Below are 22,977 nucleotides of genomic sequence, written 5' to 3' on the forward strand. Positions count from 1 at the left end.
ACACTAACAGATATTAGCAAAGGTGTTTCTCATGAAATCTAACAAACATTCAAACCAAGAGATCTAAACCAAATTTCTCGAGGCAGCAATTCATCTCTGGCAAATAAGATGGAACCTCCAGAGTATGAACACAATAGAAAAGATGCATATGAACAAATAGGTAGTTTATGTGTAACAAAGGTATAAAGGTATCTAGAGTCTAGAATAGAGATGGTAGATGAAATATAGCAGAAAAAATCAAACCAAACAATCATGTTCAATAAGAACTAGATATATAATCGAATTGTACATTAGCATTATAAAATTGATGTCACGGAGTCGTATATAACACCAACCAGATACAATGAAATCAACACTTGCCCTTTATGTACCAAGCTCTGCATGCATATCTTCTAGTGATTCTGGTAAATGTCAAAGCTCCTGGTCAAGCATGCATCCATCAAAGCAATGAAAGAATGAAAAGAATCAGAAGCCGCTACAAAATCAAGCAATCTCACATCTGACAACTATTGCTGTATCAACAACACCACCACAGCTGCCAGGAGAATTGATACTATCATGGTCGATCCCTTTCCATTGCTGTTGCTTGTTGGGTATATCGAAGGGAGTGAGCACTCTTCCCCATTGAAGAACACTTTTGTAGGAAACCCATCTCCAGCAGCAATATTTACTCCTGGTATATTTTTCTTAGTGAATGAGATCACTGTCTGTTGTTTTCCAGGAACCCTGGGATCCTTTTGTGGGCTGGCTCCATCAGTCTCTGCCACAAGATAGTTCAACCCTGGAAGCCCCTCCATTAATATGGTGTTGTTGACACCATCCATCTCCAACATGCTTCCATTGAATGAGTACATAGCTTCAAAACCAGCAGCAGCTTTGTCCAATTGCACTGCAGCAAACCAATCAGGGAATGAAGTTTCTTGCCAATTGAAGAGTGTGATTCTTGCACTCCATCCACGGTTATAATCAGTAAACAAGTGCCAGTTGATACTAACTCCACAATTATCTGCACAAGGAAATGGGTTTGGCACAGCCCGATGTTTGAGAGCAGACCAAGCTACAGACATGGCAGTCCGATTCTCATAAGGAACGAGAAGTGCCTGTGGTGGAAGAAGAACAGCTGGAGCAGTAGCACTGCAAGTACGGGCAGTATTACTAGGGCACCCACAAGCACAAGTGTTGCAAGGGATAACAGAATCGTTGTAGTAAGCAGAAAATGAAACACAGCATCTAGGGCTTACTCCCTTGGGATGGGTGATATTACACACCACCTGCCAGCTGGCAACTGCAGTTTTATTTGCTGGTAAGCCAGATGGATCAGGGAATTGGCTAGGGCTCACCCTAACTGGAGGTCCACATTGATAATCAGGGTTAAGTGTGCCATTGATCTTCCAGTTCTGTGGAGGTGAGATCTGAGAGCGATTGAGATCTGGAGGCATTTTAAAAACCTGAAGCTGGAAAGCTGAGGTCGACTTGCTTGGATCCATGGATGGTGGCAAGATAGTACCATTTCGGCAACAAAAAGGGATCAATCCAAGGGTTGTGTCATTAGCCTTTGTTGGAGGCAAATCAACTATCGTTGGCCTTCTCTCGCAGTTTAATACATTGGAAAAGTCTAGTTCCCCGTAGTATTTACCTTGAGGACCAAATATGCAGTCAGTTGAATCAAGAATGTAAGGATAAGCCCCTTTCATGGAATTGATAAATTCATCCTTCATCCAGTCCCAGCTCAATTTCCAGTTATCAAGTCGACCAAGAGGATTATGGTTTGCAATAGAAACCTGTGCCCAATAACTCGAGTCGTATGTTCTGATCACGTCATACATGATTGTAAGATCTCCATTCTGGCGGGGCAAGAACTCTTCATCTAAAGTGATGTTCGTTTTAAATTTTGGGTCTCTAGTGCAGCAAACAAACATGACACTTCCTGCGAAAACCCAAAAAAATTTCCATCAATAGATGTAACAGCACATGAATTTCCCAATTCAGATGAGAAGCGATATCATGTGATCTTTTAATTCTGACAGTCATATATCGATAGGTAAGTAGCTATCACATGAATGAAAAGGAAAATAATCTCACAAATAACAAATTCCAAATCTCATAACAATCTCTACCATTCCTGACTTCATTTTGTCCAAACAATATTGACTCAACATGATGAAACAAATTTCCCAAATTGCAAGTCAGATGGTTAGCTTTCATTTCATAAACCAACTTGACACAAATGACCACCTACATTTGAACTAAAACCACAATCAACCAGAAGTTGCCAGACACCTTTAATTCATAAAATAAGCTGGTGGTGTTGGTGTCCAGCCACAAAAATCAAATTGATACGCTAAAGAGTGACTTTGGCAGCACCAGCTTCTCAACAACCTTAGTAACAATGCATCCCACCATTTCAGCTATATAAATAGCACAAATTTCCCACTTTAGATCAAGAATTTTATTCAATTTATTCATAATTCTTGCAAAAAATAAATGCAAACCCATGTAATCTTCTCTTATCTTCCAAGAATACAAGATCCATTTTTTTAAGGAGCAGCTAATATTAGATCCAACCACCAAAAAAAGAATCAAAACAAAAATCCCACCCACTAACTAAAACACCAATCTCATTTTAAACTAAAAAACCCACATCACAAAATTTATATAAAAAAAGACCACATATATAAAACTCACAAGAGATGAAAACTTTAAACTGACCTTCTTTAGTAGTGGCAGGGCAAACAAAGCCATCATTAGCAAGAGAAATATTAGAAGGCCAAGGCACATCCTTCAAAGGAACTCCGAACTGAGTCCCTAAAAACTGAACCTGGACACTAGTTTGAGTGTCATCGCCAGCAGTCTCAATAGCAGTTTTCAAATCAGTCATTGGGAAACCAGCGAAAACAGTACCATTCCCAACAGCAGCAGGCAAGGTAGTACCATCGGCGAGAACAGCATTAGAAGCAGAAACTAAAAGCTCATCATTTTGAAAACCCACAAAAACCTTCCATGATTTAAGTTCATCACGGCCGTTGTTTTGCACAGTTAGCGTTGATTTAAATCTGTAAGGTTGGAGTGTGGGGTCTGTTGGTTTTATCTGTGATCCCCCATTATACTGGTATGATAAGAAGATGCCATTGCAAGTACTGGATGCTGGAGCTGGTGCTTCTGGTGTTGGTGTTTGGGAGTTGGCGAAGGGTATTGTTGCAAAGATGAAGAAAAACAGGAGATTTAAGGTTAAAGACAACATTTCTTTGAGGTTTTGTGAGAGGAGAAACAAAAGGATCTGGTTTTTTTGTATGTTTATAAAGAGTATTTCAGGGGAGGGGGGGGGAGTGAAAGAGGGCAAACGCGTGAAGGGGTGTTCGGTTTTGTACAGCTTAGAGAAAGCTGTTTTCTTTTTATTTGATTTTTTTAATCTTGTAGCGTCAAGGAATTGAATTTCAAAGAATGGTATTTTAATGGAAAAGAAAAGTGTTGTTGGGGCCCGGGGAGGGTAGAGGAAGGATCCGTTGTATTTATGGATGGCTCCCCTCTCTTTCTATTTTGAATTCTTAAGGCTATGATTGTTACTGAAATTTACTTTTTAAAAAAAAAAATTAAAATTTTTTTTATGTTTGTTTGATATTAGAAAAGTTAGTCAATAAAAAAAACTTTTCAATCAAAGAAAAAATTAACTTGATTTCCAGAAAAGTATTTACCTGAAAAATTTGGGCGCAAAACACTTTCCGGAAGTTGTGAAAAATTTAGAAATATCATATTATTTGTTGATTATATCAAATTTTGTCCTCAAACTTTTGATTGCTATATATATTTTGTTTTGAATATTTATTTTTCAATTTCATCTCTTAAAATTTAATTTTTATATTAACTTTGGTCCTCATTTTTATAATTGTTATTTGCTTTTCCCTTATCATTTTTTATTGAAATTTTTTATCTATCAAATTTGGTCCTCATTCTTTTAATTGTTAATTATTTTTTTAAAAATAATTTATGAAATGTTAATTATTATTATTTTAATTTCTTCATCTTTTATTTTTTTTATTTTTTAGATTTGATATCTATTATTTTGATTATTATTTATTTTATTTGAGATAATTTATGAAATTATATTTTTTTTCAATTTCATTCTCATTCAACCTTTTAATTTGTAAGATTTGTTCCCCATTATTTTAATAAACTTGAGAAAAATAAAATATTAATAAGTTATTTTTCAGCTTATTTTCCATGACATAACCAAACACTGGAAAATATTTTCCAACTTATTTTTCATTATACTACCAAACATCAAAAAATAATTTATTTTCTTGAAATTTATTTTTCTGAAATTTACTTTTAAAAAAAAACTATTTTCCAGCACATAAACGGCAGAGTAAATCATGGGATTGAATTGATTGTATACGGTAATGACCATGTGTGGAGGAGTGATTGTAAGAAAAATATACATATAGATAATTAGATCATAATTTTCAAATGGGATTCAATTATAGGTAACAATTCATATTTATTCTGAGAAGAAATTTCTCATCATAGTTTTTTATTGGTTAATAATACTGCCAGTGCCAAAATAATAAAAATAAAGGGCAGCCTCATCTCTCACCTTGGGTCCAAATCAAATCATATCATTACGGTCACAGCAGGAAATTTCACAGCTTCCTGTGGGTAGGAAGAGGGGTGGGTGCACTATTGGGTCCAAATTATAATAATGTTTTAGATGAATATATATATATATATATAAACGAAAGAGAAGGTTAAATTATGGAGGAGAGAGCGGTGTGTATGAAAGAATATGAACACGACCCCTCGCTGATTGAGGGGCACAAAATCAGGCTGATGTTGCGGCCACGTCTTTTGTTGTCTGTCTGCTAGGGAGGGACGTGCGCGTTAGGGGAGTCGCTTTCTTTCCCACCAATCACCGTTAAAGAGCCCAAGTTATTTTAATGATTTTCAAAGATTTTATTTTAAAATATTTTTTTTTATGTTTTTAAATCATTTTAATATATTGATATTAAAAATAAAATTTAAAAAATAAAAAAAAATATTTTCAAGTAAAAAATATTTTTTAAAAAAACTGCTATTAGAGCAGTAAACTAGCATAATGTTTTTTTTTTTTTTAAGTAGATAATTCTAATTAATATAAGAGTACATTTTTAAAATCATTCAATACAAGATTTAATCTTGATTTGACATGTAAAATGACTCACTGGTACCCTTATTATTGAAAATAAAAAATTACATGCCAATTTTGGATTTGAAAAGAAAAGAGATTTATGCTAAAATAAAACATTTGGAGGTTGGAGTCTGTCAGCTAAAATAAAACACGCTTTTATCGTTAATTATTGTTTATCACAAATGACTGCGGAGTTCGTCTATATAGGTGGTTTAGATTTTTCATCTCACAGGGAAAAAAAAAAGATTAGGATTTTAATTCAGTTTAGTTTTGAGTTTGAAACCATTTAGCAACGTGGTTGCATCCACGTTTCGTACGATTTCATACACCAAGCTGTTTGGTTAATAATAAATACGTGTTACTGTTTGCTGGATCCCACACGCTGTTGCGTTTGAAACGCAAGAAAAAGGGAAGCAGCTACGAGCTGCATCCTGCGCGGCCAAAATCTAATTCATGTTATTGTTCAGTGAACAGTGGAGCATGCCTCCACTGTTCACTGAACAGTTTTTTTTTTTAAAAAAAAAACAGTGGAGTCATGCCTCCACTGTTCGCTGAATAGGGTTTTTTCGTTTTTTTTTTTTAAAATCAGTGTAGTTAATTGATTTCACTCGCACTGTTCACGTCAACGTGAACAACAATTTTTTTTTGTTTTTTTTAAATTAGTTTAGGGTGAATTAAATTTACTCGTACTGTAATCTTAATTTTATTCTTGATAATATTTTATCTAATTTTGTAGTTCTTGTCGGATGAATTTTGTACGTAATGGAATTGTAGATAGTTTTTTGTTAAAGTAATTTTTTTATATATAAAATGTGATTTATTTCATGATGTAATAGCAATATTAAATCCACGATATTTAAATTAAAAACCATCAATATTAATATATATTTTTTAAAATTATTTTATAACCTCAATTTCAAAAGCATTCTTAACCAAACACATTAAAACTACTTTTTCTTCAACCTCAATTTCAACCACAGTTTTAATCAAACATCTATTTTTTCAAACCAACCTCAACTAAAAATACTTTTTATAAAATATTTTTTTTCAAACCACAACCACAACAGTTACCACAATACCAAACACACTTTTTATAGACTAATTAAACTATATTTTTAAGTTAAAATAGGTTTAGCAAGGCCTATAGAAATTATTATATATATGTTTACAGTTGAAAATGAATTTTTAGGATACAAAAATATTAGAGCCTGGTTTGTAGCCACCATGGATTGTTACAATTTGAATGAGCAGAGGATGCTTCATCTATCCACGCAAGCAGTACTTTGTTCGTATTGTCATTCGTCTATTTAAAAATTAAAACAGGAAAAAAAGACAAGTGCATGTGTCTTACCCAGCCACTAATCATGTACTTAGAAAAGCTATTGTACGACTTGTCTTGATACTTTTTAAGAAAACTAAAGTCAGGTTCATGTGCCTTGTTTTATAGGCCCATTAATACTTGGAACTTTTTTAATTAATTTGGTCAGGACATTTTGTGCAAACTTGAGAAAATATTAACAAATTGATTAAACCAAATTATCAGAAAAAAATAACTAAAAATTAAATAGTAAAAACAACTTATTAAATCCATTAGAAAAATTAAAAAATAATTTGGTTTGGTTTGAATCCTTCAAGCTCTTTGTCTCTTCAAGTTGGATTAGAAATTTGATACTATCTATTCTCTTTTCTAAATTGTTTTTTCTTCTTTTTAGTTTTTATCAGTTTATATTAATCTATTTTGTCAAATTTTTCAGGTGAATTATTCAAGAAAACCATATACAGTTTTAATGTTCATGCCTGCGCGCCTCGATAGTTATTTTTTTCCTCTACAGTTTCTTCTCAGTTGGTTTATGAGAAAATACAAGCAATAAAATGTTAAAGGCATATTGTTTAGTTAACAATAATATTAAAATAGCAGCATCTTTCCTTTTGTTTTGTTTTTGTGGATACTGAGATAAAGATAGTTGATGTGTTTTATTTCAATTTTAAAAGACTCCTGCAAATTGTATTTCTTTAGTTTTATCATGGGCATTGTTTTATTGATCCAAGCCCTTTGGTTTCAAGGTTTTAGGTGTAATTTTATTTTGAATTTTGATTAGAGTTGATTGGTTTGAGAAAACCACCGGATGCAAATTAAAAGATATTTCTCCTGTCATTCGAAATGAATTCTGATAAAGGAAAGTTAAACAATGAATATAGGTTTTTTATATCAACTACAAGCCTTTTAAATGACCCCATCAAAAACCAATTAGAAGTAACAAAAAAATTTAAACCAATATTTTTTTTGGTTTCCCCTTCAATTAACCGAACCAAACTGAACTGAAATTGGTCGGTTTGAACCGGTTTCAGTTTAGTTTTGATATTTTTTTAAAAAAATTAGTTTGGTTATTTTTTTTAGATGAAAACCAGATCGAACCGAAAATGTTCACCCCTACCATGCATAGATGCTTGGCTTCTTTTTATAATATCCTTTTTTTTAATAGAATTCATTAAAAATAAAATAACTAAAATAATATTTCTATATTTCAATTTTTTTAAATGATTTTCTAATGTTAATTATTTTTTTAATCATGTATAAATTATTGAATCATGATTTTTAATATTTTTTATTGGAATTTTATTTTTAGATCATGATAAGTTTGTATTTAAAAAACAATGATTTCATATAAAAAACTATTTTTAAAAAATAAATACATGAATAAGAAAAGGAAGTTTCCCTTGAAGAAACATTTTTTTGCCTTCTCACCTAACAAGATATATGTGGTTTCTGTTGCTTTTCAAAGTGCTTTTCACTCAAAAATTCATCAAAATGATATTTTTTTATTTTTTAAAAATTATTTTTAACATTAGTCCATAAGAATGATCTAAAAACATCAAAAACATATATTAATTTGAAGTAAAAAAAATTTAAAATTTTTCTAAAACATTTTAAAAACATAAAAATAACACAAGATCACCACGATGGAATGATATTAACATCACTAGAGATGGAAATGATATTATCATCAATAGAAGAATCATTTAAGAGGCCCTGGAAGATGCGTTTGCTTTGTTACAGATATCTATTTTATTTACAGCATAACTATATTAAAAAACATCTTTAAAGCTATCTCGCAAACACAAAAAAAACTGAGGTGGTTTTAGCCTTTAACCATTCAGAGACAAGAACTTATAAAGTATTTTTTTTTATTATTATTTTTATTTTTTAGAGTAATTAGGTCGTGTGTTTAGAATTAAAAATAAAGTTTTTAAAATGTTTTATAAGTGTTTTTAAGTTTTATATAAGTGGAAAATTAGATTTTAATATCCAAGTGCGCAAGTTTAGATTCTCAGGCTTAGCTAGGAAACCTTTTGTTAATTTATAATATATCGATATTTAAATTAATAAATACAATGTGAGATTATGTATTTTTATGGTTATATTTGTGATAATGTTATTTTATTAATTATATACGAAGTTACAGTGAAAGAATGAAATATAAATATTCAATTAGAATAAAAAATATATTTTTTATTGTTGATTTTTATATGGTTTTCATGAAGTAATTATTATTTTATTTTTCCATACACCCATACAAAAGACATGAAGAGATTATTATTCTTTATTTCAAACTTCCTTTATGGTTAGATTTTTAGATATTTACTTAAGAAATATGTTACTATTTTAAATGCCGTGGAATTAAATAAAAATTAACTTTAAGATATTTACTGCGCGGGCATAAAAATCTAATATAAAAGAAAAGGATAAAAAGGAGTGAAGATTAGAAGAAGGGGAGTTCAATTTTATAATCATATCACAAACTTGACTGGTTTAATCGGTATTGTTAGTGTCCTCATCTCGATTCCTTTTCTCCTTCAGATATCTTTAATTCAAATCTCCCTGGAAAAAACCTCCATTAACAGGTTTGGAAAAGCCATCAACTGTGGCTGACGTGTCAGCAGGTAGCCGTTTTTGAGGACCCTACAAGCACTGCTTGTGATTCATGCTTCTTCCCCTACCCTACAAGCACCGCCCCCAGTCAATTTGTTTTAGACAGCACAAGACAGAGAGAAACCCATCCAATAGGCCCAACTTTACCAGCAGCTCATGCCATAAATAAGCGGACATTCCAGACAATTTCTCCCACGGTTATTAAACCTGGCCCGGCCTGACAGGTCAACCCGGTGGCCGGACTGGTCCAGATTTGCTAAAAGATCGGCCGGTGCAACAATCCGGAAAAACCCGGTTGACCCATGACCCGGGCGAACCCGGAGAGACCCAATGTTTTTTTTTCAAATGTGGTTTTTCTCCTATACCCCTCTTTTTTAATATTTTTTTAGCTGGTTATTAACACTTTTTAAAGTTTACTATATAAATATTAGAAATTGTTTTTATTTTTCCAATATGAGATTTGAAACCTTTTAGTATATATACTCTATGTTTCAAAGAAAAAAGTTATTTTTTCAATGTGAGATTTGAAACCCTTTCGTATATATGCTATGTGTTCACAAGAAAAAAAATTATGTTTTTTCAATGTGAGATTTGAAACCCTTTAGTATATATACTCTATGTTCCTAAAAAAAAATTTATTTTTTCAATGTGAGATTTGAAGCTTTTTCGTATTTATACTCTATGTTCACAAGAAAAAAGTTATGTTTTTTCAATGTGGGTAGAAAACTTTTTAGTTTAAATACTTCAACTTAAAAGGATAACGTAATATCTTTTTAATGTGGGATTTGAAACCCTTTCATATATATATTACAAGAATGTTTTTTCAATGTGAGATTTGAAACTCATTAGTATATATACTTTATGTTAAAAAAAAAAATTATTTTTCAACGTGGAATTTGAAGCTCTTTCGTATATATATTCTATGTTCACAAGAAAAAAGCCCTTTCGTATATATATTCTATGTTCACAAGAAAAAAGTTATGTTTTTTCAATGTAGGATAAAAAACTTTTTGATTTAAATACTTTAAGTCGTGAGTGAACTGGGTCCAACCCATACATAAAAAAATAGAAGAAGGTTTGTTGGGTTGGTTGCTAGCCCAACAAAAATCAAATTGGGTTGGGCCTCAACCCAACCTGTGTCATGCCTTGGCCCTTTAGCCTAATAGGCCCATCCTCATGTGGCTGGGCCAAGCCCAAACTCAGACATAAGGGCATGTTTGACACACCCTATTTTTTTTTTTTATTAAGGTATAAAGCCTTGTTGGGTTTTTTGGATGTGTTTGGCAAACACGTCCTTAAGAAATTCTTTACGCCTCTAATTTTAAGCTAAGGACGTGTTTGACAAATACATCATAAAGCCTTTTTTCTTTTAGTTTTAATTTGTCTATAGTTGTGTGTCAAGCCAAAAAGACCTTTAAAATTTTCACAAAAATATGAAAAAAATTTAGGGACCATTTTGAAATTATTTTTGGGTCCCTCGCATGTTTTCTTAATATTTTTGTCTAATATTGGGTTGTAGACTTACATTATAAGATACGAATCCAGTATTAAAAGTACTTGATTTTTCTTTAAAAAATTCAAAAAACATTAAAAAAAAATATAAAACAAATTCCTTTATTTCAGAAAATACAAAAATTATATTTTTTTTCAAGAATTTCATTTAATATTGGGTTGTAGACTTACATTGTAAGATAGAGATACGATATTAAAAATACATGGTTCTCTCAGAAATTTTGTAAAATCTAAATGATTCAAACGAAATGTCTCATTTCAAAAACATAAAAATATGTTTTGTTTTCGTGCATATGATCAAATTCTAAAAAATTATCATGCATTCTTTCTAAAAAATAAAAGCATTTTTATCATGTTTTAAAAATAAAAAATGGATATCATAACTAGTTTATGATCATTTATTATGATTTGACCAAAATACTCAAAATCCCACAACAATTAATTTGTTTCATTAATATTTGAGGTATAAGTTTTGCAACATAATGTATACTCACGACATTAAATTAAATGAATTAATAGCAATAAATGTTAGGAATGATTGTATCTAGCAAATAATTGCGATGCTAAAATTTGGGTCTTAGAACGTTTAGAACTTAACCCAATAAGATAGAGATTTTCTCACGAAGGAAGATTTTTCTTGAATCTTAGGCAAGATTAATGGATAGAAATATGACCTAGAAAACTATCAATTAACAACATCGCTTACTATAGGTAGGGTGCACTAGGAAGTGATGCGTCTTTTTTTTGCAAAAGTAGTTTCCTTACTCGGACTCTTGTAGACCATTAGATTTTCTAGTAACCATAATACTAAGTAGCAACTCCTGAACTTTCTAATCATAACTTTATGATTAAACCTAGAAAACTTAACTAACCCAAAAATAGGCTCAAGATAAAGCAGAGAAAGAAGAAAGAAGGTTAGCGCGGGAAAGAAGAGAAAGACATGCGTAGAAATCGAGGCAAAAAAGGAGAAAAAAAAAAAGGAAAGAGAAATTGGCCATCGGAGCACCACCAAATATCCATTGTTGGCTTGCATCGTCGCAAAAAAGAGTCCCACTAAGAAGAATTCAATGGAACCAAGGAAGGCCACTATCAGAGCCAACAATACACCTTATGCCGCCACAAGGTCATGAGCCCTTGTTCACATGTTGGCTCATAAAATACATGGGCCATATATTTTCCCTCTCTTTTCTCCTTTTTAGCCATGCTCGTATTGCTCGTTTTGCTCGTATTGCCATAACCACTTACCATTTTACATAATGCGCACTGGATTCTCTGATGTATACTTTATTAGAGTGAGCATGCAATTGTCATTACTGCTCCTACCCGAAAGCCTTATCTTATAAATTGGCAATGCCGTAAATATGCAAACAACTCATTTTACTTGTTATCTACATGATAAAAATAATTGTTCTTTATGATTACTTCTACAGACTACAGGATATGATATGCCCACAACTTCACTCTGCATAAGACAATTTCATATGACCTATGATATATCAATATCCCAAGTCACTATATAATAATATATATGTCATGATATAAAATCACACACAACAATCACAACGCTCGCTCTTCTACGTTCTTGTTATTCTTATTATACGCTATTTCCCCCCAACATACTTGTTAATTTTGGAATCAGGGGGTCTGTCTCCCATCTCGACTTCTGCGAAAAAATTGATGAGCCGCGGCCTAGCCTAAAAAAAAACTCAAAGCCCGGTGCGCCAACCGAAAAAAACCCAAGTTTAATCTGAAGTTTTTCCAATTTCAATGACGAAATTGGTTTAGATATTTTTATAATTCACAACCGACAAATTTAGTCTAGTTAATTAATAATAAATTGGACAGCTGGGTCAAATTTTGGTAGCACACAAAACGATAATTAACTATGCCTTTTATTTTTTATTTGATTAACTAGGAAGACAAATCCCAAGACTAAGAGGACAACGAACTCATTCAAGGAAGAAAACCACCCTACTTGTTGAGTTTTAACAACAAAGAAGACAAACCATCCGAATTGGACTGAAGACGAGGATGGATATTAATTATGTATAAATTCACAATGGCAATTAGTTTTCGTTTTTCAATTTTTTTCCGGTAGATATTTTATTTTTTTTAAATTAAATGATACATTTTGGTTTTGAAGTTTCCCGGTGTACTGTTTTAGGTTGTATTGCTTATATATATAATTTAAAATATTAATTTAAAAAACATAATTTTATTTCAAATTCAAATATAAATTAACTTAAAATCATGTATTTTAAATTCCAAACACAAATAAAAAAACAAGAGTTAAAATAAATTTAAAAAGCTCAAAGAAAACTTGGATGAATAGTAAAAATATAATTTAACTAAAAAAAATAAATTATAATAAATTATGAAGTCTAATATCTAATAAATCAAGTATGGGAAGAAAAACACACACATATTAAAATAAAAATAAAAACACTATTTGTCGGAACATAATCGAAATATTCCGGATGAAATGTGAACAAAATTTCTAAAACAAATTAAGATTCCTAACCAAATAGATGAAGAAATCATCATCCAAATACAAAATTTATATATGAAGCCACCGATACTTACCTGTCGATAAAATCTGTTCTAGTATATTTTATGTTTTAAATTAAAACAAGATATACAATATTTCCTAACAAAAATATAATAGAACTAACAAAATTGATAATTTTGCCACGTAGCTGCTCTCTTTCTCCCTCTCCCCGAGACAAAGACTAATTCATTAGACACTGGTAATTTACATGGAAACCAAACAAACTCTTGCGGATTGGCACTTGATGAGGATGAACAAATAAATAAATTTTATTTATTTTAATACAATTAAATCAATGTATAGAATATATTTTTAAAATTGAATGAATTAATTTCAGAGTTTGTTTGATAGTTATTTTTTAAAATAATTTTCACTTAAAAAATATTAAAATATTTTTTTTAAATTTATTTTTAATTTTAGTACATAAAAACAATTTAAAAACACTAAAAAAATAATTTAAAATATAAGAAATAATTGTTTTCAAAAATAATTTTACATTTAGTCAATTAACGACTTAAATACCTTTTATGTTGAATAAAAAAATATATTATAATTTGTACCGAGAGCCTGTCATGAGAGTGATTCTGGTCCCTCCCATCACATCCCCATTCCTTTTTCCTAACAAAATCCGACTTCTTTTTCCCGCAGGGGGTGTCATATATGGTCCTCTAGACTACAAGTCAATTACATGTATTCAATTCCTGTGCTTGCTTCATGTGTAAACCATCAATTTCAAGTTATTTAAAGCTAATCATCATTCTGAAAACGAAATATGCACCCTGAAGAAACAACAATCAATAGAAAAGGACTTGGATCAGCTCATCTTGTCTTGGTTTTTAGACACCCTTTTCAGGCTTTGTGAAAATAAATATTTTTTTTCATACCAGTATCTCATCTAGTTGGGTTTCAATAATTTATTGATCACATAGCTACTCAAAGCCTATGGGATGAGAATACAATCCCATTTAGGAATGTGAGCACATTATAGTTGTACCCGCGTTACCAAACTAAAAACATCATTTTGATATTTTTTATTTATGAATGTAGGTGTAACCATAACCATATCCGCCTTCCCAGACAAGGCTCACGAAGCACTGAAAAATAAAAATTAACAATACCCCGGAATAAGGCAAGTGCTCATGAGTATTGTCAGCCAAACAAAGAATTTGCTTGTGTGTTCATGGATAAGGGTCCTAAATCCAAATAATACATGCAAGTCACCACCTACGTAATCATACTAATATATCGGTGCATTCCATATTAAAATTCATTTCCTTTTGAGACTCATGGCTAAAGGGACCACGAGAAAAACAAATACATCATAAAGGCTCAACAGAAATCAAAACTTGTGAAAAGAGGGTTTGGTAAGATGCTAAACCAAACTTTCTTGGGCTCGGCTACGTATCAGACCCAAGAGCTTGTGGGTCTGGCAAGATATCAAACCTAACGTCTTTGGGCCTAGGAATACTTCGGATCCAAGCACCTAACATGAAAATCTAAGATCATCATCTTTTTGCATCATAGTTGTGCAAAAAATTCCTCTAAGAGCTGTCCATACGTCAATCAATATTAATGTTGATTAGAAGGGTTGATCCCATCAACATTAATATCATGTGCAGAACAAAGTAGAGCCATTTTTTTTAGGCACGTGGCACCCCTATCAACATTAATGTTTATGTAAGGAGACACTTACATGTTTATGTAAGGGTTTCCCTCCCCACTTGGATGTGAAGAAGAAAAAGATTTACGACCCCTCGAATAAGAGGAAGAAAGTTTAAGGTACAAAGATTATAAATACTCTACAAACAACCCAGGTAAGAGGTTCATAATCTTCACTCTCTTACAATATATTCTCAACATTTATCATACATGAGCTAAGAACAAACATTATGGTTTTTAGAATTTAATGCTTATTTACTACAACTCTTCACTAAAAAGTCATCGATTTAATCATAGAAGGGTCTCTAAATCTCACCAAAAAAGATTGTTTTGTAGGAATCTAGACCTTTTACACCAACTCTCTACACCCTCAATTACATAGAGAATAAAAGATTAACATTCACGTGTGATTATTCATTATCCAAACATTCCAAAACTCAAGTTTCACGGCATATTGTATTATGGAGCGTATTCACCTCCTAAAGAGCTAGCAAATGCCAAGTCCATCAATTAACAGCGAGGAGAAAAACCCAAAATATATTTAGTTCATCATCTTTATAATGATGGTCAATTCAGTTCATCATAATAATATCACTTTCCTTCTCTACTACTTAACACTAGCTTCTTTTTTGTCTAACCATTGTTATCGACTCTAGAGAATCCATAGAAAAACAAACAAATAAATAAATCCTCTTTGTTAAGATTAATTTCTTATGGTATATGGAGATAAAGCAAATTGTTAAATAGAAGGTGAATGAGAAATTATGTAAAAGTAAGTTTAAAATAGAGTTATGTGTGTTTAAAATACATAAAACAGTTTACTTAAAGTTGTGTCTAGTTGAAATAAAATTGTTAATTTTTAAGTTTAAATAAAAAGGAATGATATTTTTTCTGTTGGTATTTTGGGGTGATATTTACTGACTAATTTTATCCATCACTAACTTCGTTGGTATTTACTGACAGAAATATTATGTCGATATATACTGAAGGAATCCCAGTCGGAATAAAAAGAATTAAAAAAAAAACCAAACATTACAATAACTTGTAAGTTTTTATGGACAATTTTATCGACAGAATTATAGTTGGATTCAAACAGTGATGTCTGTATAATGGTGTGTCATTTATACCAATAAAATGACTGACGGAGTGACAGACATAAATATTTTGTCGGTAATTTCATCGATAATAGTTAATATATGACTTGACTATCGACCCTGCCATCCCCTATATCTCCTTCTTCCCCTCACCTCTGTAACTAAACAAACAGCCCTCCCTCCCACATCCCTTCTCATCTCAACTCATCTTTCTTCAACTTTTCTAGTCACAACATCCGTGTTTTATTACAGATTTTTCATTTTAAGTAAGTAAATCAACCATTTTTTTTTTAATTTGAACACAATTTTAAAATGTCAAATTTTTTTATTGCATATTTTTGTAGTGTATGGATTTTGTTTGAGTTTTTACTTGTTTTATCTCTTATAATATTACAAACTCATATATTTTTTAATACCTCATAGGCAACATTGTCTACAATTACAGTCTAATAACTCACAGCTGACCGAATCTCAAATCATTCGATTACAAGATGAACAATTTGTCATGTAATTCAAAACACATGTAAGTACTATCATAAACTCATTATCTATCATGATACTTAATTTCATTATAGAATTTTTATTTATTATTCATTGTTGTACTTGATTTATAAGGTTTATCAATTAGGAAGGAATGCTAGTGCTACATTGTCTTTATTAAGTCTGGGTCTTGAAAGAAAAGTGAAGTGTTACAACGAGTATTTTTTCAATGAATACGTATTTCATACTGGAGAACATGGGCAAGGTAGAAAGACATATAACAATGGTGTAAGTGTTAAGAGATCGACTTCTAGTGATTATGAAGTTGACTATTACAAGAAATTAAAAGAGGTAATTGAATTGCAATATCATAACAAGCATAATATAGTGTTTTTATTCAAATGCTATTGGTATGACAACACTGACAAATGAATCAGAGTAGATCTCCATCCTGGTTTGGTCAAAATTAACTCAAAAGCTAGATCTGTAATGTCAACGATATCTTTGTTTTCGCCAAGCAATGCTAGTAAGTTTATTACACATACACCCCTTCCTTTAGAAAGGATCGTTCAAAGTTTATTGGTGTTGTGTCAAGGTTGTTTAGGATGAGAACGATGACTCAAATATGGGAGATGATGTATTTCAAGTTAGTGAGTTGGTTGAACCATATCGAGTTACTCTATCGATTGACTTATAAGAAAACTTAAATTTTTGCGTCTTCGATAATGTTTTTGTTGATGTTGATGCTGAGGAGTTGAATGTTGTTATGAGCTCCAGCAGACAAGCACAAGTCGATGAAGATAATGATAGCAATGTTATCAACATAGAAGATTACGATGGAGCTAACGACGAGTCAATTAAAGTAGAAGAAGACAATTCTAACTAACTATAAAAACAGGAAAGTGTAATGCAGTAAACTATAATGTAATGGTTATTGACGAAACACTCAACAAAGAAGTATTTCTTTTAAAATAATTATAAATTATTTATAATTATAAATTATTTTATAATTATTATGTGAACTGGTTTTATTGTGTTGTGCGTGCAGCTTTCAATTTAAGCATTTGCAGAATGGTTAGACAGGGAATACAAATACAATCTGTCAATCACTATCCACAACACAGATGGAAACACCAACGGTATGTGTCCGTCGGTGTATTCCAGAGGTGGATGAAATTGTTCCCCTCCCCCTAATACTGTTCACAGTTTACATCACCGATGGAAACACAGACGGTTTGTGTCCGTCAGTGTATTCCAGAGGCGAAGGTAATTGTTCCTCTTTTCATGTCGGTGATGGCAATTAAAGTCGTGTGTGGCAAAGTCCCAAGGGAATTACTGATGGATTGTGAATTCCAACGCGCTTGTAATTAATGCATCTCTGACTATGTATACTATTTACATTTTTACTGACGGAATCACGCTCGGACCTCGAAAATTCTGGAGGGTTTTTTGAAAACATTTAGTGCGAAATGAAATTTTCAAGGTGAATATACCGAGGGAATCACTAGCAGAATAATTAAAAATAATAATATTTAATATTCCGTCGAGGATTCCCTCGGTAAAAACACAGTATAAAACCCAACGAGGACACTAGAAGTTCATTTTGTTCTCTCATTCTTACAATCAAACGCTCTCACTCTCTCAATCCTCTCCTGTTTCAAGTCTTCTCAAATAGAATTAACAGGTATATATGGTGAATCTTTTGCCGTATTTTGTTTTCTTTGTCGTTTATTAACAAAGTATTTTTTTTGTATTACACGTAGATAAACTCTGAAAGTAATCACGTCATTAAGGTAAGCATTTTTCATTCATAAAGCCTATATTTTTTTTGTATTATTTTTTTTGTTAATTTTATTGTATAAATTGCAGTAATGTTTTATTTTTTTGTTGAATTTTAATTGTTATTGTTAAATTTGTAGTATAAATTTTAATTGAATATATAGGATTAAATTTAATTACAAAATATTCTTGTCGATATAGGATTAAAAACATTATCACGTTGAAATAATCCAAAATTATTGGTAGAAATAAAATAAAATCAATTAGTTTGTGGCATATATTTTGTATATTTACAAGATTGAAAATTCTGGGTAGTTTCCAAGAAAAAGGAGATGTTGCTAATTTAAAAAAAAATTAAAATTGATTATGAAAATATTCATCAAATTTATGTAGATGCATAGGGGAAGATAAATTGCATGTCATGAGCATATGATCCCTGCTAGTTCTTCAAGTAGGCACTTGTATCTACTCACGACGCTACCTCTTCGAGTGCTGTTCGACAACGTAGAGGAGGTGTCCCTTCACAGCAAGATCCATTCACCCGCAAGTACGAGGCTCATTGAAAGGACGACCTTTCAATGTAAGTTTGTTTTTCTTTGAGGTAGTTTGTGTTTAACAATTTATGAACAACTAATATTTCATTAATTTTATCGATTTTTCAGGTTCACAAACATTGAGGCTGCCTGAGTAATAACATCGAAGTTTAAATTTTCGATGAAAATTCTATTGTTTCAATGGAGTCAAGTTTCCAAACATCCTGATTGGAAACCTTATGTTGATGCATGGTTTATAAGATTTAAGGTTAGTATTAACTTAAAATTTTAATTATTTTTTATGTTAATTCCTTTACTCTGTTGAAATTATTGATTTTTATGAATTTTTAATGCAAGGCTAAATTCGAGTGGGATAGAGCAAATGATAATATTGCTCGGAGGGTTTGAGAGAATCACGCCGCAACTAGGTAACATAAAAAACAATACGATTTTTTTAATTATATATATTAAAATTTCTTTTATCATTAACTCATATAGAATACAATTGTATCATGTAGGTTGCGTGATTTTTGGTATGAGATGCAAAAAAAATTAAAAAAAAATGCGAGAGAAAACGCTCTCTCAGACTGGAATGACGTGTCGGTTCGAAAGGATTTTAGGCCACCATACATCCCAGAGGATATATGGGTGGAATATATTCAACATGTGACATCCGAGTGGTTCACACGACACTCACAGTCCGATGCGGGGAACCAGAGCCGACAAATTCATGGTTCAGTTACCACACACACCGATGAATCTGTTCCGTTCGTTTCGTATGCGAAGTGAATGATAAGATTAATTTTAATCACATCTATCTTTAATTAATTCATTGTGATTTATAAATATATTTAACTTGCAATATTTTTTCTTACGGGCTACGACTCTTGGACGTGAGTTGAGCCCAATGGAGCTTTTTGTGGAGATGCATGTGCAGAGTGTAGACCACCAAAAAGGGACGCAACAATTTGTTGACAACCGCACTCAACACATTATGGTATGTTTGTTCAACCATTTTCTTTCGTAAGTTATTATTTTCTTGAATTGAATTTGAAAATTTCATTTTTTATTTATTTCTAGGAGACATAACAGTAAGTTGAGGGAGAGATATGAGGACGATCCTTCGACCCACCCGGATTTCGATCCAAATTTGTGGATAGAGGCAGGATCGTCTGGTGATCCCGATAGAAATCGGGTGTACGAACTCTGCAACACCACGATCGAGAACTTGCGATCGGCCCGTAATGTCTCAACCATTGGGCGCTTGCAATCGATATCGAGCGCCCAGTCTCAGGAGTTTGTGGCCTCGCAACAACATACGACCAATCTCATTGAAAAATAGTCATTTTGAGGATTATGAAGAACTCTGCCAAATGATCATGTGTATGAGATTACAGATGAGTGGTAATTGTGCGCCTCTTTTTTAGCTATATGATTTCGAGAAGGACCAGCCTCCTCCTCCTCCAGAGCCGTCATTGTTCTAATTTAATTTTATTTGAACATATAAATTTGTAATGAATATTTGGCTTCTATATTAAGATAATTTATTTTTACATACTTGGATTATATACAATTTTATTTTTTTAATTATTTTTTTTGTTCAATAGATTTTTTAATTATTACGGACGGAATTACTGATGGACTAAATCCGGCAATATATTCCAAATAGTTGATAAAAAATTACTGCATAAGTCATTTTCAATGCTACACCACATAAATGAGTTAGAATAAAATTACTCTAAATATCACTACCAATCACAGAAGAAATTATATCCCGTTGCACTCGAGGTTCTGCCATACATCCAGAAAGGAAAGGGAAGCAAAAGAGAATGAGTAAAGTGGAAGATTCTGTATATAATCTTTATATTCTGGGTTGAGGGTTTCGGTGAGAATCTCCTTTCGAAGTCATTTATTCATGGGATTCCACCTTTTTACTAATATGCAATCTTTGGAGTGGAGTGGACTCTCTGATTTGAACCCTTTTTTTTATAAGCATTGCATTACATATTCTTAATATTAATTAATTCATGAAAACTCTATACTTCTCGGATGTGCAGCATATATGCACATAGGACTTCGAATTAATCATGCAATATTTATCATATCAAGAAAAGCAAGATTGAGTTGGATGGCTTTCACATGACCCAACTCAACTAGAATATCTACTACCTTTAGGTCCCTTTTAAGCCTAATAATAGGAGATATGGGCAATGGAAAGATAAATTATTGTCACCATTGGACCAGCCTGGAAAGGTCCTTTGGTCGGCAATCTTCTCCTCGCGATTGCCAACGTGAATTATTACTCTTAATCACATAAAATGAAGGGAAATCAACAAAGGTCAAGGACAAAGGATGATGTGAGTGTATCCATCATACTAATAATTATTTATCTAAACTTGAATTCAATCAATGATCATATATATATCTTGGTGGGTTTTTTTTTTTAAAAAAACAAATTAGTTAAAAATGATGAATATTTTAGCTTCATGATGCGCGTGCGACCCATGCGAAATAATTAAATAGTAGAAAGAAACTTACAATGGTGAGAGTGAGATTACTACGAATTTTCATCGAGTTGGTCGAATATGGCAAATTCTTATGGACCTCACGACCTGGGGAGGGTTCCTATCGTTTTCTTATCTTTCAATTATTTCACATGGAAATTCTGCTATAGACATAGACATCTCTCCAATTCTCTTCACAATAACGTGATTTTTATCCCACCCGTACCGCTTCATTTCTCTCCTTGTTTTCTATTCTTTTGTAGTGTTATTTGCTTCTTCTTCTTCTTCTTCTTCTTCTTCTTCTTTTTGGCCTGAACTCAGAATATAAGAAGGGACACTGTGGCACCTAGATACGACTGGGGTTTTTTTTAACCCGCGGTATGGTATGTCGTGCACCGGATTATTTTCTTATAACATTAAAAAAAACATAAAGATGTTAGAATATTAAGAATTTGTATAATGTACTAAACTTTCTAAAATATTGCAGCAATGACATATATGCTGGACGATATATTTTTAAAAAAAATTAAGAAATTAATAGACTAGATTGTCCCAGGCTAGCCATATTTAACCCATAATCAGGGGCATGAAATTGAAATATATGTGTTTTAAATTAAATAAATAAACTCGGACGAATTTACTAAATATGAGTTAAGCTTTCAAATTTGCAACCTCTTAAATCCTAGACCAGGGGTTAATCAAGAATCTCAATTTAATGTTAAATGATGAAATTAAAAAAAAATATCAATTTAAAAAACTTATCAAAGCAAAAAAAAAAAAAAAAAACAGCAGTAAAAAGAATGGGGATAAAATATGATATGTAAATACAATAAAAGAGGATGAAATCGTAAAAAAATTCAATTTTAAAAATCATCCTTGGTAAAATAAATTAAAATCAAAATAATGGAGATCAAATATGAAATTAAGAAAATAATTAAGGATAAAATTAAAAAAAATGAATTATATAAATTAATTGAAATAAACAAAATAATAAAAAATTAAAAGAATATGGATCAAATCCCAAAGACCAAAAAACTAAAGGGCTGTTGTGAAGTGTTGCAAGGTTAGACAAGAAATCCAAGAAAAAGAGAGAGAGAAAAAAAGAGAATAAAGCCAATCGCCACCCCAAACCAGAGGCCATATAGTAACACGTGATGTTCATAAAGGTTTTAATCGCCATGAGAAATCAGAAAACACCAAGAAAACCTATTTTCCATCTTCGTGATCCATCGCACGTGTCATCCGAAGACGGTAGAGTGGCTCATTGTTGTCATGTTTGTGGAACGCGCCAAAAACTTTTTTTTAAAATTTTTAATTAAATTACTAAATCACCCTAAGATCCACTTGATTATTGCCGGAAAACCAATGTGAAATAACTAATATTACCCTAAAATCAAGCCTAAGATTTTGTTTTCTTCAGGGGTGACGCGGTAATCACACTGTGCATAGCAAAAGGATTGAGTTTGATATCAATATTTAATAATTTTTTTATAAACCCTAGCCTTGCACATACATATAAAACTAGTTAGTTACGATCTAACTAGCCTTGGTGTCTATACTAGACACATGTAAAACCAGTTGCATGCATATCGTCTCCCTTCGAGGTTTCAATACTAGCTAGGTTTGATCTTAATTTTAAGATCATGTTTCAATTGAAATCAATCTTTTTATTAGTTTTCATAAGATTCCACACAACATATTATGACGTATAGAACGCAGACACTATTAAATTTTCGGAGCTAGCGCAAGGAGCCCCATTGATTTTTAGACGTAAAA

At 31.8% G+C, this 22,977-nt stretch overlaps 1 protein-coding gene across 1 annotated transcript; it reads right to left on the reverse strand.

The window, feature by feature from the left end:
• Positions 1-237: 237 nt before the first annotated feature.
• Positions 238-3,399, reverse strand: LOC7496478 (COBRA-like protein 7). Its single transcript, XM_002315425.3, has 2 exons — positions 2,710-3,399; positions 238-1,927 (listed from the first exon to the last, which is right to left on the reverse strand). The coding sequence occupies exons 1-2, from the start codon at positions 3,239-3,241 to the stop codon at positions 507-509; spliced, it is 1,953 nt and encodes a 650-aa protein (XP_002315461.1). The 5' UTR covers positions 3,242-3,399; the 3' UTR covers positions 238-506.
• Positions 3,400-22,977: the final 19,578 nt, after the last annotated feature.

This window comes from Populus trichocarpa, chromosome 10 (genome assembly GCF_000002775.5).
Source record: "Populus trichocarpa isolate Nisqually-1 chromosome 10, P.trichocarpa_v4.1, whole genome shotgun sequence".
NCBI lineage: Eukaryota > Viridiplantae > Streptophyta > Magnoliopsida > Malpighiales > Salicaceae > Populus > Populus trichocarpa.

Excerpts from the sequence above, each read along its gene's own strand:
- LOC7496478 (XM_002315425.3), bottom strand. The coding sequence starts at position 3,241 with ATGTTGTCTTTAACCTTAAATCTCCTGTTTTTCTTCATCTTTGCAACA. Across the intron at positions 1,928-2,709 it reads CCCTGCCACTACTAAAGAAG|GAAGTGTCATGTTTGTTTGC; the intron begins GTCAGTTTAAAG and ends GGGTTTTCGCAG.